At 43.2% G+C, this 16,437-nt stretch overlaps 2 protein-coding genes across 2 annotated transcripts; one reads left to right on the top strand and one right to left on the bottom strand.

Moving 5' to 3' along the window:
- Positions 1–2,629: 2,629 nt before the first annotated feature.
- Positions 2,630–11,116, bottom strand: abhd4 (abhydrolase domain containing 4, N-acyl phospholipase B). Its single transcript, XM_086202854.1, has 8 exons — positions 10,616–11,116; positions 9,559–9,644; positions 9,312–9,416; positions 8,858–9,146; positions 3,996–4,183; positions 3,805–3,916; positions 3,483–3,669; positions 2,630–3,298 (listed from the first exon to the last, which is right to left on the bottom strand). The coding sequence occupies exons 1-8, from the start codon at positions 10,663–10,665 to the stop codon at positions 3,209–3,211; spliced, it is 1,107 nt and encodes a 368-aa protein (XP_086058980.1). The 5' UTR covers positions 10,666–11,116; the 3' UTR covers positions 2,630–3,208.
- Positions 11,117–11,147: 31 nt separating this feature from the next.
- Positions 11,148–15,744, top strand: dad1 (defender against cell death 1). The gene is made up of 3 exons (XM_086202855.1): positions 11,148–11,468; positions 12,450–12,617; positions 15,559–15,744. Exons 1-2 carry the CDS (start codon positions 11,258–11,260, stop codon positions 12,578–12,580), a joined length of 342 nt encoding a protein of 113 aa, XP_086058981.1. The 5' UTR covers positions 11,148–11,257; the 3' UTR covers positions 12,581–12,617; positions 15,559–15,744.
- Positions 15,745–16,437: the final 693 nt, after the last annotated feature.

The raw sequence follows: 16,437 nt of genomic DNA, 5'->3' as shown, positions 1-16,437 counted from the left end.
CATATGACGTTCTCCCAACACCAACTAATCGCCACCAGTGGTTTGGTGAAGATCCTGGGTGCGTCCTGTGCTCCACGCCAGCCTCCCTCCGGCATATACTCACCAGGTGCAAAACCAGCCTGACTCAAGGACGTTACACTTGGCGCCATAACCAAGTCCTAAAGACCCTTGCCGCTACAATGGAGGAAAAACGAGCCAGCACCAATGCCCTAGCGCTGCCAACGCCTAATACCTTAACACCATGGGCAACGGCCTTTGTCCGTGAAGGGGCTACAGCTACCAGGAGCAACTCAACTCCATCAGAGAGAAGCCAGCTGTCCCCTGCACGTGACTGGAAAATGCTGGCAGACATTGGCAGTCAGCTGGTGTTCCCCTCAGAGATTGCCACCACGACCTTGAGGCCTGACCTGGTGCTCTGGTCTCCCTCCATAAAGAAGGCGTACATAATCGAACTTACCGTACCATGGGAGGATTCCATGGAGGAGGCTTATGAGCGGAAGCATCTGCGGTATGCTGACTTAGCCGCCGAAGCAGGGCAACGTGGCTGGAACATGGAAGTCCGTCCGGTGGAGGTTGGGTGTAGAGGGTTTGTGGGAACATCCACCACAAAACTGCTGAGGGACTTGGGAGTTAAGGGCAAGAACCTGCGGGCAGCCGTCAAGGTGGCATCGGAGGCCGCAGAAAGAAGCAGCCAGTGGCTGTGGCTGAAGAGGAGCGACCCCAGCTGGGCCGCCAAGTAGTCGGACAGAAGGTATGCGGTCGGCTTAGGCCTGACTCAGGGAACAGGACGCCCCTGCCATGCATAGTCCCCTGAGATGTCCGCCACTTGTCAACAAGGTGACTCTCAGGACTAATTGGGCTTGGGACGCAAGCTGAGGTCTGATCACCCTACAGCTGGCCGCCCCTGGGGAGGGTGTATAGTGTAAAGGGCAGAAACACCCCGTGACCCAGGGGAACACTACTGATGATGCGTACCCGTAAATTCTCCTGAAATCTCCATCAAGTTTACCGTCCACCAACAGTTATTTGCATGTGCTCGCACAGGAAATCTACATCTCATCTTGTGTTTTCTGGAATATGGAGGAAGCTGGCAATTCTCGACATTTTCATTTCATGGCAGACAGTTTAGAGAATTTCCAAATTTTGTCTCTCGAAACCAAATGTCCCTTTTTAATCTGTGAATTCTAGTGTAAGCTAGAGCAGTCAATGGAAAATAAAGTATCTTTACATATCATTTAGTCTATCAGCATCAATCTTGGTATAGACAAGTTGTGAAGATTCCCTGAATTTTTTTTTTTTGATAACCGATTATATGTAGCACAATTTTTAAAATGTATTACAGTTCACACAATAGAATCTCAAATGCAGCATCAAAATTCAGTTTCAAGGTAATATCCAGTAATACATAATTCAACAATGGAAAGAAGAAAGGGAGAACAGTGCCAGGACTATGGGTACTTGACTTCTGACATATTCTGATTTGTCCTTTTACTTAAGCACCATTCTGAATGCAGCACTTGCAGAGTCAAGCAGACATCTTAATCTCAGTTTAATCATTTATATCTGACATCAACGGGGTTTGCCACCAAATGCATTATTGTAATTTCTGTTCATTAAGATTCAGAAGAGTAACTGAGAACTTTTAAGTTCTCTGTTTAGGTGTTCTATTTTTTGAGGGGTGTATCAGATAATGTTTTTTGGCAACATCACCAATAAAACTGTTTTGGATTTATTCTTTGCTCGCCAAGCCAGCTAGCAAAGAACAAGCTAAACGACACAAGACACCAACAGCAGTGTGGTCGCTTTCCTCTAAGACTCAGCAAGAGTTTGAACATGTTTAGTTTTCTGAATGATGGCACTGAATTTGTTCAATTACATGATCATTGTGTACATTATAGGGTCGTATGATGATGTATTGTCCTCAAACCAGAGACAGAACATTATTTTTAATGGTGTATCCCTGTTCTTTTGTCAACAGTTTCACGCCTAATTCTGATTAAAAAGCCATAGATGAGTTCCTCAGAGCTGGGAAGTGTAGTTATTAGCTTTGACTTTTGATACTTCTATCGTGTTTGAAAATAATGCAGTTGTAGGCCAACTTTTACTAGAGCATGTACTTTTACATCTAATCAAGTATTCCAATAATCTAATGTTTTTTACATAATTCTTATCAAAGGGCAGCATGGCTCACAGGTAGAGTGGCAATCTAGCAAAGGGTCACTGGTTTAATTCTCACTTCCCCCCGGTGACCATGTACAAGTATCCTTGAGCAAGATACTGAACCCCTAATTGCCCCCCCCGCAACCCTTGACGGATAAGCAGTATAGAAAATGGATGGCTAATTCTTATCAATTGTCATAAAAGAAAAAAAATACACTACATCATCATTATCATCAGAGCAACTCGTACTGAGGATGCAAAATATTTCTTCAAACATATAGTCAAAAGTATTTTGGTCACCAACACCTAGCAATATAATAAAGTATAACTGTAGAAATCAACACATGAAATTCATTAATATTAGGTTAATAATAAGTTGATGCAAAACCTAGGCCAAACAATTAGTACCATACCAGCCCAGGGTCACTGCGACAGGTAGCCACGTAGCATGACCCAAAATAATAAGAGAAACAAAATGTACCGTGAATGAGGAGCTGAAAAGAGAAATACAGGAGCTTGTTACATGTACCCTCAAAAGTATGTAAGTTAAATACTTTTAAAATACTTTTATTGAATTCAAAGTAGAAAATTCAGGCAACTGATTAACAAACAGACAGTGAAAAGTATAGCACAGATGCAAGGGTTGAAGCAAATATTACAATAATTTTAGCTTCGTCCCTGGGATGTCAAAAAAAAGTGCATAAGCAACATGAGGCTGCGAGTGTGCCTTGTTCACCTGCTGCAACAAAAATGGAACAATCGCAGACAATTGAGCACTGAGTTAAATAGTTAAATGGACATATCAAAAATACTTTGGATTATATGTTATAATTTACAGGACAAAAAGTTTATACGAGTTTAAAAAAAGACTTTTGCTTCAGTAATAACAATAACAATAATATTTTGTTACAGTGAAAATGAGAGAGGAAACACAAATTCAAATTGCTATTCATATACCCCTTGATTCAAACCATTCAGTATGCTTTCCATGCAAATGCCATGATAGCACCACCTGCACACGTCTACATATGTACACACAATCAAACACTCACAGAGCTGAGTTACATATATTCTCCACCACTCTGTTGAACTCCTCTGGTTGATCCGCATACACGTGATGAGAGGCTTCATTTATCAGCTGTAGAGCAAAACACATCACACAATGAAGATGGGAAAAGGAAGTCTGCATTTCTGCTCAGAGAGATTGAGTTTCACTCCTTCAATAGCGCAAAAAAGAAACAAGAGAGGACTAATTCAAAGCTGTACGGCCCATTTAAAATCCCTTATTGGATAATATGTCCCGCCTGACTGTCAGTACTCACCAGCACCTTGGTGTGGGCCTGGCCCCTGATCTGGACCACACTGTCCCCAGATGAACTGTCAACCCAGGACTGTGCTCCGTACAGCATGGTGAGGGGCAAGGTGTTGGGCAGCAAATGAACTCGTTGCAGCATAGGCCTCTTAGCCCAGCCCAGAGACTCAGTCATGGCCCGGAAGCCCACTTCACCACTGGGCAGGGAGAAGAAGGTGTGAGGGACAGAGATTAGCTGAAGGTGAAAATGGTAATGCTGCTTTTTCTTTCTCCATAGACTACGTTCTGTAGTTAATAGTGTAATTATGTGGTGTGTGTGTGAGTTCATGTACCTTGGGCTTTGTGCATTACAGTGGTAAATGTACTGCGTCATAGTGTCATCATCAAAGAGATCTTCAAACTTTCTTTTGAAATCAGGACGAAATCTGTTCACCAAGCCAGGACCTGCATCAATTAGACACCATGAGATGAGAGCATTATTTGTGTCACAGCAGAGCAGCAGACAGGTATTTAGTTGTCTTACCCCACGGGCCTGCTGCTCTAATAATAGCCAGTGGATTGAAGAGGGAAACTACTGCTGCAATAGCTTTCACCCAGCGTGGAGCGGATGGCCTCTTCACCACCTCTGTTCCCTGACCTTGACCCTCCTCGGGCTGGGGTTTTGGTCGCTCTGGGAAACCCCACGGATCGACCAGGATGAGGTGTGACACTCTGAATGAAAGCAGAGCACAAAATCATCTCATCTGACAAACACTCCTTACCTCTGTACCAATATAAGTAGCAAAAAATATTAATATGCATATCATTCTTGTAATCTCACAATGTTATGTATAACCATTAACTAAAAAAGACCTTCATTATTTCTTAAATTCTATTTAGCACATCTGTTTAAGTTTTATGTTGTTACAATTATTTAATATTACCTGTGGAGTCCCACAGGGGTCGGTGTCAGGCCCTTAGCTATTCATCAGGTACATTAATGCTACTGTAAATGCAAGGTGTCTAATTTATCACAATTCTTTATTGCTGATGACACGGTCTTTTTTTTTTCCTTTTTCTTTGTCCTTGTGCTCATACAATAACGACAGTTAAACAAACGCTGTGTGATGAAGTCAGTGGGCAGAAGGAGAGTTTAACACTAACTTCTTCCTGTTCCTTCATGTAGTGTTCATGTTCTACATGTTCAGACATGTAGAAATAATGCCAATAACTAACATATATTAATAACTTCAGTTAGCACTGGGAAGTATTGCAGTGAACCAATATGTACCATATTTCTGTTTTGGTTGATTTTGTTTGTAAATCAGTTTTTAATTTTTTTCCCCCCAACACATTTCAGGACAATCGATAAATCAAATAATATCAAAATTGTATTCATTTACTATGCGTGGTATTTATGGTGTCACTTATAGTGACACACCCACAACGAATAAAAACCTGTCTGACTATACTTCCTCCAAAGCCACATAGCAATTTAGCAACTTTCAGGTCCCTGTCTTTGTTATACAGCCCACAGGTATTGGGTACACTCTCATTTCCAGCAGTAGCAGGTGACCTACTAGGAGACAAAGTCTAGTTCTATCTGATGAGGATGCTTCTGATTCTAACAGGTTGGTTGTGTCATGATCCTGACCACCAGAGCTGATGTGGCAACGGTAGAACATCGTTGTGATCACACCAGCAGAAGTGCTGCAGCACTTTCCAGCTAGAAAATCTGTCTGACAGATGCCTGATCCAGATTTAGTGGGGCAGGCAGTCAAACACAGGAATTCAATAAATGTATTTATTTTTAATTTTCAAAATAAAACACCCTGTGCAGATTCTGAATCATGTATCCCTTTATTATGTCAGTGTGATGGCACTAGGACAGAAATTAGCCAGTCAAATGATTTTCACCCTGGATGTTCATCACAGAAGCTGCTAAACACATTAAATGAATCAACTTCTATGTTCCGATACTTTTCATCTACATCTGTAGAATGTTTTAAGGATTTTGGATTTTGATGTACCTATAAGGTTAGTTTGCTGTAATAGCCAAAGAAAGTTGTGACCATGTTGTTGAATATTTGTTCTGTAATCTCTTGCTTCAAATACCATTTTTGCATGTTTTACAAGATTATAGGATAGGAACATTCTGGGAACCAATTTATTTAAATTCTCGTCAAAACATTCTCTTAACATTGCAACAAACAAAAATATTTCTTTTCTATTCGGAAGCTCTAAAACCATGAAAATATATCGACATTAACATTTAGATTAAACTGAGAAAATGAGGTTTGAAGCTGTGTGGAGGTTAAAACCACCTTGCTGCAGCTGGAACATGACACAGCCAGTAAAAGAATTCCCATGTGAAAGAATTTTGGAGTTTAATTCAATATGTGCCCAGATTTGACCTCATGACATGCTAATGTTGCTATGCTTGATGTTTGAATAGGAAAATGCTTCCCATAAACAAAGTCATCGTTATTTGATAATGATCATATCAAGTTAAAAGGTGATAGCACGCCGGTGTTGCATATACAGTTTTACCTGCAGTCCCAAAGTGGCCAAAAAGACCACAACAGCCCAGCTAGAATAAAAGAGACAGGACTGCTCCACTGACAGAACAGGAAGCGCATGCTGAAAATATTAAGTAAGAGGATCCTTCCAGTAGGCGAAGGGCCAAACAGAGAACGGTTAAAAAGACCCTTCATGGGAAGAAAGATAAAAAGAGAGTCTGGTTCGCATTGGACTCTCGTTGGAGGTTTAGTTGGACTTGTTCCCAGTGAGGGTTGGACTCCACCAATGCTGCCCTTTGTCACAGGTTCTGTTCACAACTTTTATGGACAGAATTTCTAGGTGCAGCCGGGTGGTGGAGGGTGTAGAGCGTGGTGACGGGAGGATGTCGTCTCTGCTTTTTGTGGATGCGGTCCTCTTTGCTCCATCGAACCACGACCTCCAGCTCTTGCTACAGCAGTTTGCAGCCGAATGTGAAGTGACTGAGATGAGAATCAGCACCTCTAAATATGAGGCCATGGTCCTCAGCCGAAAAAGGGTGGCCTGCCCACTCCGGGTGGGGGGTGGGGTGGGATGGGGTCCTACCTCAGGTGGAGGAGTTTAAGTATCTCGGGGTCTTGTTCACGAGTGAGGGTAGGATGGAGCAGGAGATTGACAGGTGGATTGGGGCAGCGTCTGCAGTGATGCGGGTGTTAAACTAGTCTGTTGTGGTGAAGAGGGAGCTTAGCCAAAAGGCGAGGCTCTTGATTTACCAGTTAATCTACGTTCCTACCCTCACCTGTGGTCATGAGCTCTGGGTAATAACCAAAAGAACGAGATCGTGAATACAAGCGGCTGAAATGAGTTTCCTCCCCAGGGTGGCTGGGCTCTCCCTGAGAGACAGGGTGAGAAGCTCAGTCATTTGGGTGGGCGCTGCTGCTCCTCCATGTTGAGAGGAGTCAGTTGAGGTGTTTCGGGCATCTGGTGAGGATGCCTCCTGGACACCTCCCTTAGGAGGATTTTAGGGCATGTCCAGCCTGGAGAAGACCTTGGGGCCGACCCAGGACACGCTGGAGGGATCATATCTCTCGGCTGGCCTGGGAACGCCTCGGGATTCCCCCGCAAGAGCTGGTACACATGGGTAGGGAGAGGGTGGTCTGGGTTTCCTTGCTGAGGCTGCTGCCCCCCGCGACCCGGACCCAGATAAATGATGGACAACAACGACTAAGACCAAGAATCCTTCCAGTAGACATGGTTCTGTTGTTCGGTCATATATAATCATCAACCTAACATGCAAAATATTAATTCCTAAAATGTAGCATATTATAACTGTAAGAAAATCTATCTAACCAAAGCCACCAGTCGGTGTAACTACCTTTAAAGAGAAGCATTGCCTGCTTACATGAAACATTTGCAAATGTGTACTATAACACCTCCAAGTTGCTGACTGTGAACATGTACAAGAGGCATTGTGTCGACTAGAGCAAACAACCACAGATGCCTCAGGCTCTGTCCTTCGAGGCTGTGCTTATTATTTGTAATTTCCTGTCTTGACAATGGAGCCAGCTAGACAGCCAAGGATGTGGCGGACGCGACTGAGGACAGCCTCAGCATAATCAGCACCAACTAAGACTACATGAGGTTGCATACGTTGGTTGGCCTTCATCTGTTTACCTGAACAGGCCAGTCTGTGTATCCAAATTCTAATTAGGAAATTTGCTTGTTGCTTGCTTCTTTTAGGTCCTCAAGGAAACAAGTTCTATTAGCTTGTGTGTAACAGCACACACACCCACGGATGGCTCTTTCAGACCGCCCTCGTGAGATAAATGCAGGCAAAACATGGCAGCAGTTATGTTCATTATATCTACTCATTTCAGGGTGAGTGTCTTTGGTTGTTGTTGTTATTATTTCATTTGCTGAAGATGTTTTTTTTTCCAATTAATGAAAAAAAAGAAACCAAAACCGATATAAAAAAAGGAATACAGACCGAACCATGGATTTGCTGAATCATTGCACCCCTTATTGTCATACAGATCAAGCAAGAGTACTGCCATTCTAGACAATTAAATTGTGAATGCAGGACAATGTCTATGTCATCCTACCTTAGAAAATGTCATCGCTAAATAAAATTTGTTCTCAACTCATACTGTACAAGCAGATCATTTGCTATGTAAAGACAAAGCTTAGCGCTGACACTGTACAGCTGGTGCAGACCCTAGGACCATTCTGGCTGAAGACAATAAGGATTCATCTGAAAGCTCCAAGCATGTTGTTGTTGTTGTTGTTTTGCACCTTGAAGACGCTGTTGACATTGAATGAGTTTCTGTGAATGAGGACGTAGCTGAAGCCAGAATTTCTCTCATTCATATCAGTCATGATTGGTGGAAGAAGCCCACCCACCTACATCCTACGACACACCATGTGACCGTATCACCTTCATAGGCTGTCTGCCACGTGGCGAAATGAGAAAAGGGCACTGAAGGTGGAGGAGAGGTTTGCAGCTCTGCTTACATTGTATGAGAACATGATGACGGTTGACAAAAATTTTATGCTGAAATTAATCTGGATGTCAGATAGCTGATTGGAAGCAGCTGAGCAGTGACTGGTCTTTGTGCCCCTCGTAGGCTGCACAGACAACGCCTGATGCAGCTAAAATTCAGGAGAATTTTGAAGGGAGGTGCAGCTCAAAAAAATGGGCCAAAACAGGCTCAAATTGCAGAGTTCAATCCAAGTTTAAGTTAGGTAAAATATGATTATATCCAACATACAAACAGGAAGCATGTTTGTAAAACAAAAATCCTTAAAATGCCATCCGGAACTTCGTTAAGACAGGATCTCACATTTTGGAAGTTTATGCAATAAGGCCCAGAAAGCCCTGGGTGTCTGAGACTGATTCATCTGCATAATTACCTAGAAGGGTACTGGATAGCGTAGGAGGTGGCCAGGTATCCCCCCAGACTGTGTCCCAGCAGGATCATATTCTCCAGGCCTACAGACTGCCTCCACTGCTCAATGGAGTTTACAAATTGCTCCTCTGCTTTCGTAGCATCTGAGGGGAAAGAAGGTCTGGAGCTCCTGCCAAAGCCTAGGAGGTCAAAGGCGTAGACGGGACGTGATTGGCTCAGTGCATCAAGGTTCCTGATCCAGAGGCCAACCCCCCCTCCAAAGCCATGGACCATCACCAGGGGAGTTTTAGGAGCTGGAGGAGAAAGGAGGGGTGATGGTGTCAGAGGGAACGAGGATAAAGTGGAAGGATACCCGTCCAGACAGCAACTAGAAGTTGTTTCACAGTTGGCCAACATGATAGAGGGACATGCAAAACAAAGGCTGAGAGGGGAATGGGCGGGGTGGGGGGCGGTACTACCTTGCGGTACAGGTTTGCGAACCACCTTGTTGCTGAGGGTCAAGGTCCATATTCGGTTTTGGTTTGGGAGTGTCACAAATCTGGCCCAAAGGTCATTCTGAATACCTGTGACGGACACACAACCATTCAACAACTTTCTCATAAACAGTGACATCACAACAAGTGTCACATTACACTCAAGGTGGGAAAATCAACAAGAACATGCATCTCTTGCAAAGCAGTTTGTAATAAGTCAACATGACCTTACATGAAAGAATCTTGGACTCTGTTGTCTTCAAAAGTGACATGGATGTTGGACGCCAGGAAGGCCACCAGCTCCACACGGAACTTGACCTTAGAAGAGACAAATGAAAATGTGGAAACTCAAAGAATGTCTAGATGTAAGATTGTGCATTCCGGCTCTGCAATTCTCCTGGCAGGAGTCCAAAGTCAAAGTCAGTGTTGATAAGGTTGTCTTTATATTAACATGAAGAGGGGTCGCACACCAACAAGCATCACGTTTTACAGCAATCACATTGTTATTGGTTCACCCTTCTTCACAGCAATAACCACCGTTCCTATGATTTCAGCTAGATACAGGATACGGGGAAGCTGAGGTGTGTTTACATGCGCTACTCCATGAGCTACTCCATGAGCTACTCCACGAGCTACTCCATGCGCTACTCCACGAGCTACTCCAGTATCTAGAGATACTACATCCACAATCTCCAGGAAACTCAAATTTGCTAAGTCATCATGGTGTGTGGCTCTGTGCTGCTTCTCTGCTTAATGAATGACAAGGACATGTTTGTCAAAGGGGTTGGATCAAGATAAGCTCATTTAGTCACTAGTACATGTTCACCAGCCCAGCAATGTTACTTTTCATCTTACAAGTATGAGTTTTCTACTGATATTCTAAATAAAATCCAGGCCATGTACGTTTGCAACATTTGCAGTAATCTATGTCTTGAGGCTGTTTAATGTCATGTTATTCTTACTAAACAGAACTGGTGTTATTGTTATCTGTTGCAACTGTATATAAATAACGTGTTAAATTCCCCAAACTCCCTCAAATTTTGTTTGAGCTCCATAAAGATACTAGTTCATTACCAGAACAACCTAATTATGTAAATGTTTCCCGTTATGTAGCATTCCATTTTACAAACACACGTTTGTAACAAAAAAATACAAAATGACAGATGACAACAATAGCGTGTTAACCTCCATAAATGAAGAGTGGCAGCAACACAACACACACACACACGGACTCCAGTTAGCACATGATGTTATCAAGCTTCCTGACTTCATCTCTTTCAGTGACTTACTCAGTCTCACAATCGTTCTGCAGTGGCGCAGGGGGTGTTGCGGGATCCATCGGTTAACATACTACGGTGACTGCATTAACTAAAATCTCGTTATGTAATGTCAAGCCGTTACTTTGAGTCTCCCTCGCAATAACACTACTGCAGGTTACAGTTTCTTGTGTTTTGTAACTTGGACATTCTTGGATCAGCTGACCTCATACAAAGATCTGACTCTCATTCACCAAAAGTTGATTGTTCTCTCTGCCCGTGCGATGGTACGTGTATAAATTCAGTGACTGTTGCAATTTTTGGAATGAAAACTTGAGCTGCTATTTTCGAAACCGGAGTACAAACTACGTTTGTGAATCGCAAATTATCAACCGAGCATAGCCATTTAGCGAGCTAACCGGTGAGAGGACCATATTTGTGGCTTTGAATTCGTCTCGAAATCGTAACGGAGTGACACATCTGTCTATTTTGATCTGTCTTTGTTGTCAGGTGGGAGGTGACAAACGGCACAATCCTTGCCTTTCCTCGAGCGACCCGGAATATATTTTCTGTCACACAAATGCGCTTCCGGTTTTGAGGACACGTCACTCTTGGGCTGGAAAAGAGGGCTTCTTGCAAATTCACACACTATTTTGTGTAGATAAGAGCGTAAACATGTCTAATTCTGTAATCTCGGTAATTTCCCGTTTTCTAGAGGAATACACCACAACCACGCCCAATAAACTGAAAGTGGTGGACGCGTATTTGTTGTACATCCTTCTGACAGGCGCACTTCAGTTCCTCTACTGTCTCCTCGTCGGCACCTTCCCCTTCAACAGCTTTCTGTCGGGCTTCATCTCCTGCGTCGGCTCCTTCATTCTTGCAGGTAATCATTTATTCAGTTGTCAGCGCTTCCCTTCCCTCCGTGACCAAGCAAATGTCTGCTGCTGGCCACTGACTTGTGGCTCATTGGTCACCGTGTTTACTGACATGCTAGCTAACCACGTTAGCCAGAAACCGAAAGGTTTGAGTTTTAGCAGAGTAGAAAAATGCGATTGTAAAATTAACCTGCTCTTCTGTTGAATAGTCTGAACAGAATGCGAACATTGCAGCGAATGTTGAAAGGTTCACGGCATGGTTTTTAATTCAAACAGAACAAATGTAATGTAGCCTTCCTCTAATTGTGGTAGTGCCCTGCTGCGGTCCCTGCTTACTAGATGAATATATATTGAATCGATATCAGCTATCATAAGGATTGCAGTTTGTTAAATTGTCATTTAATGAAGGTATTCCAGAGCCACGGATTGGCCATAGACAGAAAATAAGTACATGTTGATTGTTTGGTCAGATAACCTGTTACCTAATTTTGATTCATTTTTGGCCTCAAAACAGAACTTTTCCCCCTCAAATTTATTAAATTGCGGCAACAAGATATGACAATTTTTGATCATAAATTCATTAAAACCAGGAAATGAATTATATATGTGGTATCAAAATAACTACATTTAGGGAAAAATATTTTGTGGCCTCAAAATAACTAAAATGAGGGAACAAGTTATATCTTGTTGCCCAAGTTGTATCTTGTCTGGGGGGGTCTGGCGGTCTGTGAGTTTTTTAAACAAAGCTTGCGAAACACTGGTCAACTACAGCTATATGTTAGCAATGTTGTTGCTAGCAGATGAGGTTACATAGACACACATTTCATGAGAATATGCGAATAAAAATGTTAGTGAAAATCGTTACAAGAAAACAATTTCGGAACAGCTTGGATAGTATTAGACAATGAAAACAAAGATCCTTTGCACTTCTTAAATAATGACAGAAATGTCACCCCACGTGTTGTCCGTATCTTGTCTTTGTTTTTTAGTGTGTCTCCGCATCCAGATCAACCCACAGAACAAAGGGGACTTCCTGTCCATTTCCCCAGAGCGAGCCTTCGCCGACTTTCTGTTCGCTCACACTGTCCTGCACCTTGTCGTGATGAACTTCATCGGTTGAAGAGGTCCCTCTGAGCAACAGACCCCCACCGCAGAAGGTGCATACATGCATACCCACACAGGAACACCTCTCATTTTAGTTTAGCTGTTGCATCCTGTAACCATACCAACTATCACTTCGTACTTTAAAACACAGTCGAAATGATTCTTTTCAAACATCTGTTTTTTTTCTCCAGTCAGCTCTACCATCCACACCACTTTTGAAAAATAAAATGTCCTCAGCAGTTTGTTATCCATGCCTTATTGTCTGAAAACTTAACATTTTTTAAGAAGGACATTGTATATTTAGTATGTGGGATTGATTTTAGAAGATGGAAATCACTCCGTTTAAAGTGAAGCCGGACAAGTTTTGTTGCATGGCTGCCTTTTCTAACGCATGGCCGAACATGTGACACAGCATGAATCAGTGGTGAGGGGCTGGATTGACCCCAAAAGGGGGATTTTATAAACTTTAACAATGCTTGTGAGTGTCTTTACTCAATAATGTATGCGTTACTGACGTAACTTATTACTTATTGACGTATTCTTGGTTGCTGTCGGTCACACCCTGGCCCCTCAATCTCATCATTCTCAGCAGAGTGGTAGATAGAGTGGAGGAGTACTCATACCTTTTTTTAGCTGATTCAATGTGTGGATTAAAATGTAGCCGTCCATGTGACGACCAACTGACTCACCGAGGTCGTATGCCTCTCTGACGAATGGTGAGGTTTATAATTTTTCGTCCTTTGACTTGAATGGAGAAGCACCAAACAAACTAAAACGCTTTTTACATAGAAAATTTTTCAATTACTTGATGTTCTAGAATACATAGCAAAAAGGTCCAAGGGCGTTTTGTTATTTCCTTGCTAAGTTTTTGTGAAAAAGTTTGAATGGCAGAAGTGACACATGACAAAGCGGGGATACGGAGGTAACCCTGGCTTGAGGATCTCTGCAGTGGTTTAGCGTTAGAGATGTCAGCAACTGTGAGTGGGGGAAACAGAGCCAACCAGCAATTAGCTAATTAACAAGCCTCTGCAATCACCAGCAGCCGTGACCTGTCAGAGCACACTGTCCACGGCTGACAGCTTCAAGGGATTGGTCAACCAAAAATGAAAACGCAGTAATCATCTACTCAGCCTTGTGTTGATGGGGGTTGGTTGAAGTTTTTTTTTTCAGTCCACAAAACACTGCCGTAGCTCCATAGGGAAATGTGTTGCAGTAATCTCCCAGACAGTTGAAGTGAATGGTGAAAAACTCTTTAGCGGCCAAAAAATACATGATAAAGCAATGTAAATTCCTCCATACTGCTTGTCTGAAATAATCCAAGTGTCCTGACCTTAGCCTCTACATGTCAAGTTGTTAAGAAAAATATCACGGCCGCCATGTTTTTATCCTCCGTTCACTGTAGCCTGGAGCTCCCTGCCATGAAGCCGTATTTTTAGTAAGGAACACAAGGACCAAAGATTAAACGCAGAAGCAAATGGAGCTCTGCTGTCACCCACTTACCAGAAATAATGATTGCAAAATTTGGCTCATTAGAAAGCCCCAATGTAACCGGCCGTTGAAGCATTGTTACCATCATTTCGTTACGATTGCCACCCAACAAAATATCCTCTGGGTCAACCCACCGTATTTAACTGTATTTGTCATTAACATGTATGAAGCATCAGAATCGACACATTTAAGTGAAACCCTCCAGTTTCCCTTGTAGTTTACTGGCATACTCAAAGGGATCACTGGTGACATTGCTGTACATTATCCATCAACACATCGTCTTCCACCGCTTTATCCGGTGGGTCCGGGTCGCGGGGGGCAGCAACCTCAGCAAGGAAGCCCAGACTGTCCTCTCCCCAGCCGCTTCAACCAGCTCTTCTGGGGGAATCCTGAGGAGTTTTCAGGCCATCCAAGAGATATGATCCCTCCAGTGTGTCCTGGGTCGGCCTCGAGGCCTCCTCTCGGTTGGGCATCCCTGGAAAACCTCCCGAGGGAGGCGTCCAGGAGGCATCCTCACCAGATGCCTGAACCACCTCGACTGGCTTCTCTCCACCTGGAGGAGCAGCAGCTCTACTCTGAGCACCTCCCAAATGACTGAGCTTCTCACCCTGTCTCTAAGGGAGAGCCCAGCCACCCTGAGGAGGAAACTCATTTCGGCTGCTTGTATTGGCGATCTTGTTCTGTCAATCATTACCCAGAGCTCATAACCACAGGTGAGGGTTGGGACATAGATTGACCAGTAAATCGAGAGCCTCACCTTCTGGCTAAGCTCCCTCTTCACAACAACAGACTGGTTTAGCGCCCGCATCACTGCGGACGCCGCCCCAATCCACCTGTCAATCTCCTGCTCCATCCTACCCTCACTCTTGAACAAGACCCTGAGATACTTAAACTCCTCCACCTGAGGTAGGACCTCCCTCCCCGACCCAGAGAGGGCAGACCACCCTTTTCCAGCTGAGGACCATGGCCTCAGACTTGGAGGTGCTGATTCTCATCCCAGCTGCTTCACATTCTGCTGTGAACTGTCCCAGCAAGAGCTGGAGGTCGTGGTCTGATGGAGCTAAGAGGACTACGTCATCCACAAAGAGCAGAGACGACATCCTCCCGCCATCAAACTCGACCCCCTCCACCACCCGGCTGTGCCTAGAAATTCTGTCCATAAAGGTTATGAACAGAACCGGTGACAAAGGGCAGCCTTGGCGGAGTCCAACCCTCACTGTCCAACACATGTTCTATTTGTACATAACTGGGTCTGGCCCTAACTAGGGTTTTTTCTTATGAATGTTTCATGTTAATTCAGACTAATAGAGATTTTTTTGCTTATTTGTTTAGTAAATGTTCAATGAAAAATGCTCACAAAAATGTAATTCAGATATATAGGATAATTTTTTTCAGGTGAATTCAATAACCCTCTGAACTTAGACACCCCCCCCCCCCCAATTAGTAACTTATTTCATAACTTCGCTGTCACTAATCCATCTGTTCTCCCTTTTGTTTCTTTTGTAGATCCACACAAGAGAAGTTATCGAGACATGACGCGTCGTCTGAAAATTACAATTTGCCATCTCGTCCCGTGTGGTTTATTTCAATTCTTAGATTCTGGTTAATTTCTTCATTCCTTTTTTATGTGAAAATTTGTATATGATTCCCTTTTGCACTGAGGAAAGGAAATAAAACAAAGATAAATGTTCACCTTTCTGGAAATGCTGTTTTGTATTGGGAGAACCAACTTCTGTACATTAATGCACAAACGTAAGTGGTCCTAAATGAAGAACATGAGAATGAACTGACCAGGGTGTTGGTAAGCAAAGGTCTGGGTAACCCTTGATGAAAATCCTTTGAGTTTACTCAGCCTCTGTAGTTGGAAAAAAACCCCAAAACAAATCAAAACACCATATTGTCTGCTGATGTGACACACACACATTTATACCCACTGAACATGAAAGAGACAAAAGTTCCTGTTCTTTTATTTGGGGCTTTCTACAATTTCTCCTCTCAATAGGCCTGTAGTTCTGCAATACTGGCGCTATCTTACACGTACAGCTTTATTAGAGGAGCACTCAACATTTTGGGAAATGAACCCAGAGCCAGACAAGGAGATGGATAACATTGTCTGTGTCCTGTGTATTCGTGAGCTGAGACCCACAGACATGAGCTGACTGCTAGTTGGCTCGGCGCAGTGTATGGTAGTGTTATTGGCAATGTAGTACACATCCTTCAAAAGTCAAATATACTTTCCTCCAAAATGATCCTCACCTGCCTTAATAGAACAGATGTGAGTAGATAAACAGATGTTATGTGTAACGTGCGCTGTTAAATAACTTGACATTGCTAATTGTAAGTTTAGGATCGGGTTTATGACCAGACCTACTTTCTACAAACAAA

This window comes from Aulostomus chinensis, chromosome 5 (assembly GCF_037954235.1).
Source record: "Aulostomus chinensis isolate RoL2024-O1b breed Wild chromosome 5, RoL_Achi_v1.0, whole genome shotgun sequence".
NCBI lineage: Eukaryota > Metazoa > Chordata > Actinopteri > Syngnathiformes > Aulostomidae > Aulostomus > Aulostomus chinensis.
Note: the sequence above shows the minus strand (reverse complement) of the source record. Positions and strands in the feature narration are given on the sequence as shown.

Coding starts and splice junctions, on each gene's coding strand:
- abhd4 (XM_086202854.1), bottom strand. CDS start 10,665: ATGGATCCCGCAACACCCCCTGCGCCACTGCAGAACGATTGTGAGACT. Junction 9,645..10,615: donor CAGAACGATTGTGAGACTGA/GTAAGTCACTGA, acceptor GTCTCTTCTAAG/GTCAAGTTCCGTGTGGAGCT. Junction 3,670..3,804: donor TGTAATGCACAAAGCCCAAG/GTACATGAACTC, acceptor CTCCCTGCCCAG/TGGTGAAGTGGGCTTCCGGG.
- dad1 (XM_086202855.1), top strand. CDS start 11,258: ATGTCTAATTCTGTAATCTCGGTAATTTCCCGTTTTCTAGAGGAATAC. Junction 11,469..12,449: donor CGGCTCCTTCATTCTTGCAG/GTAATCATTTAT, acceptor TTTGTTTTTTAG/TGTGTCTCCGCATCCAGATC.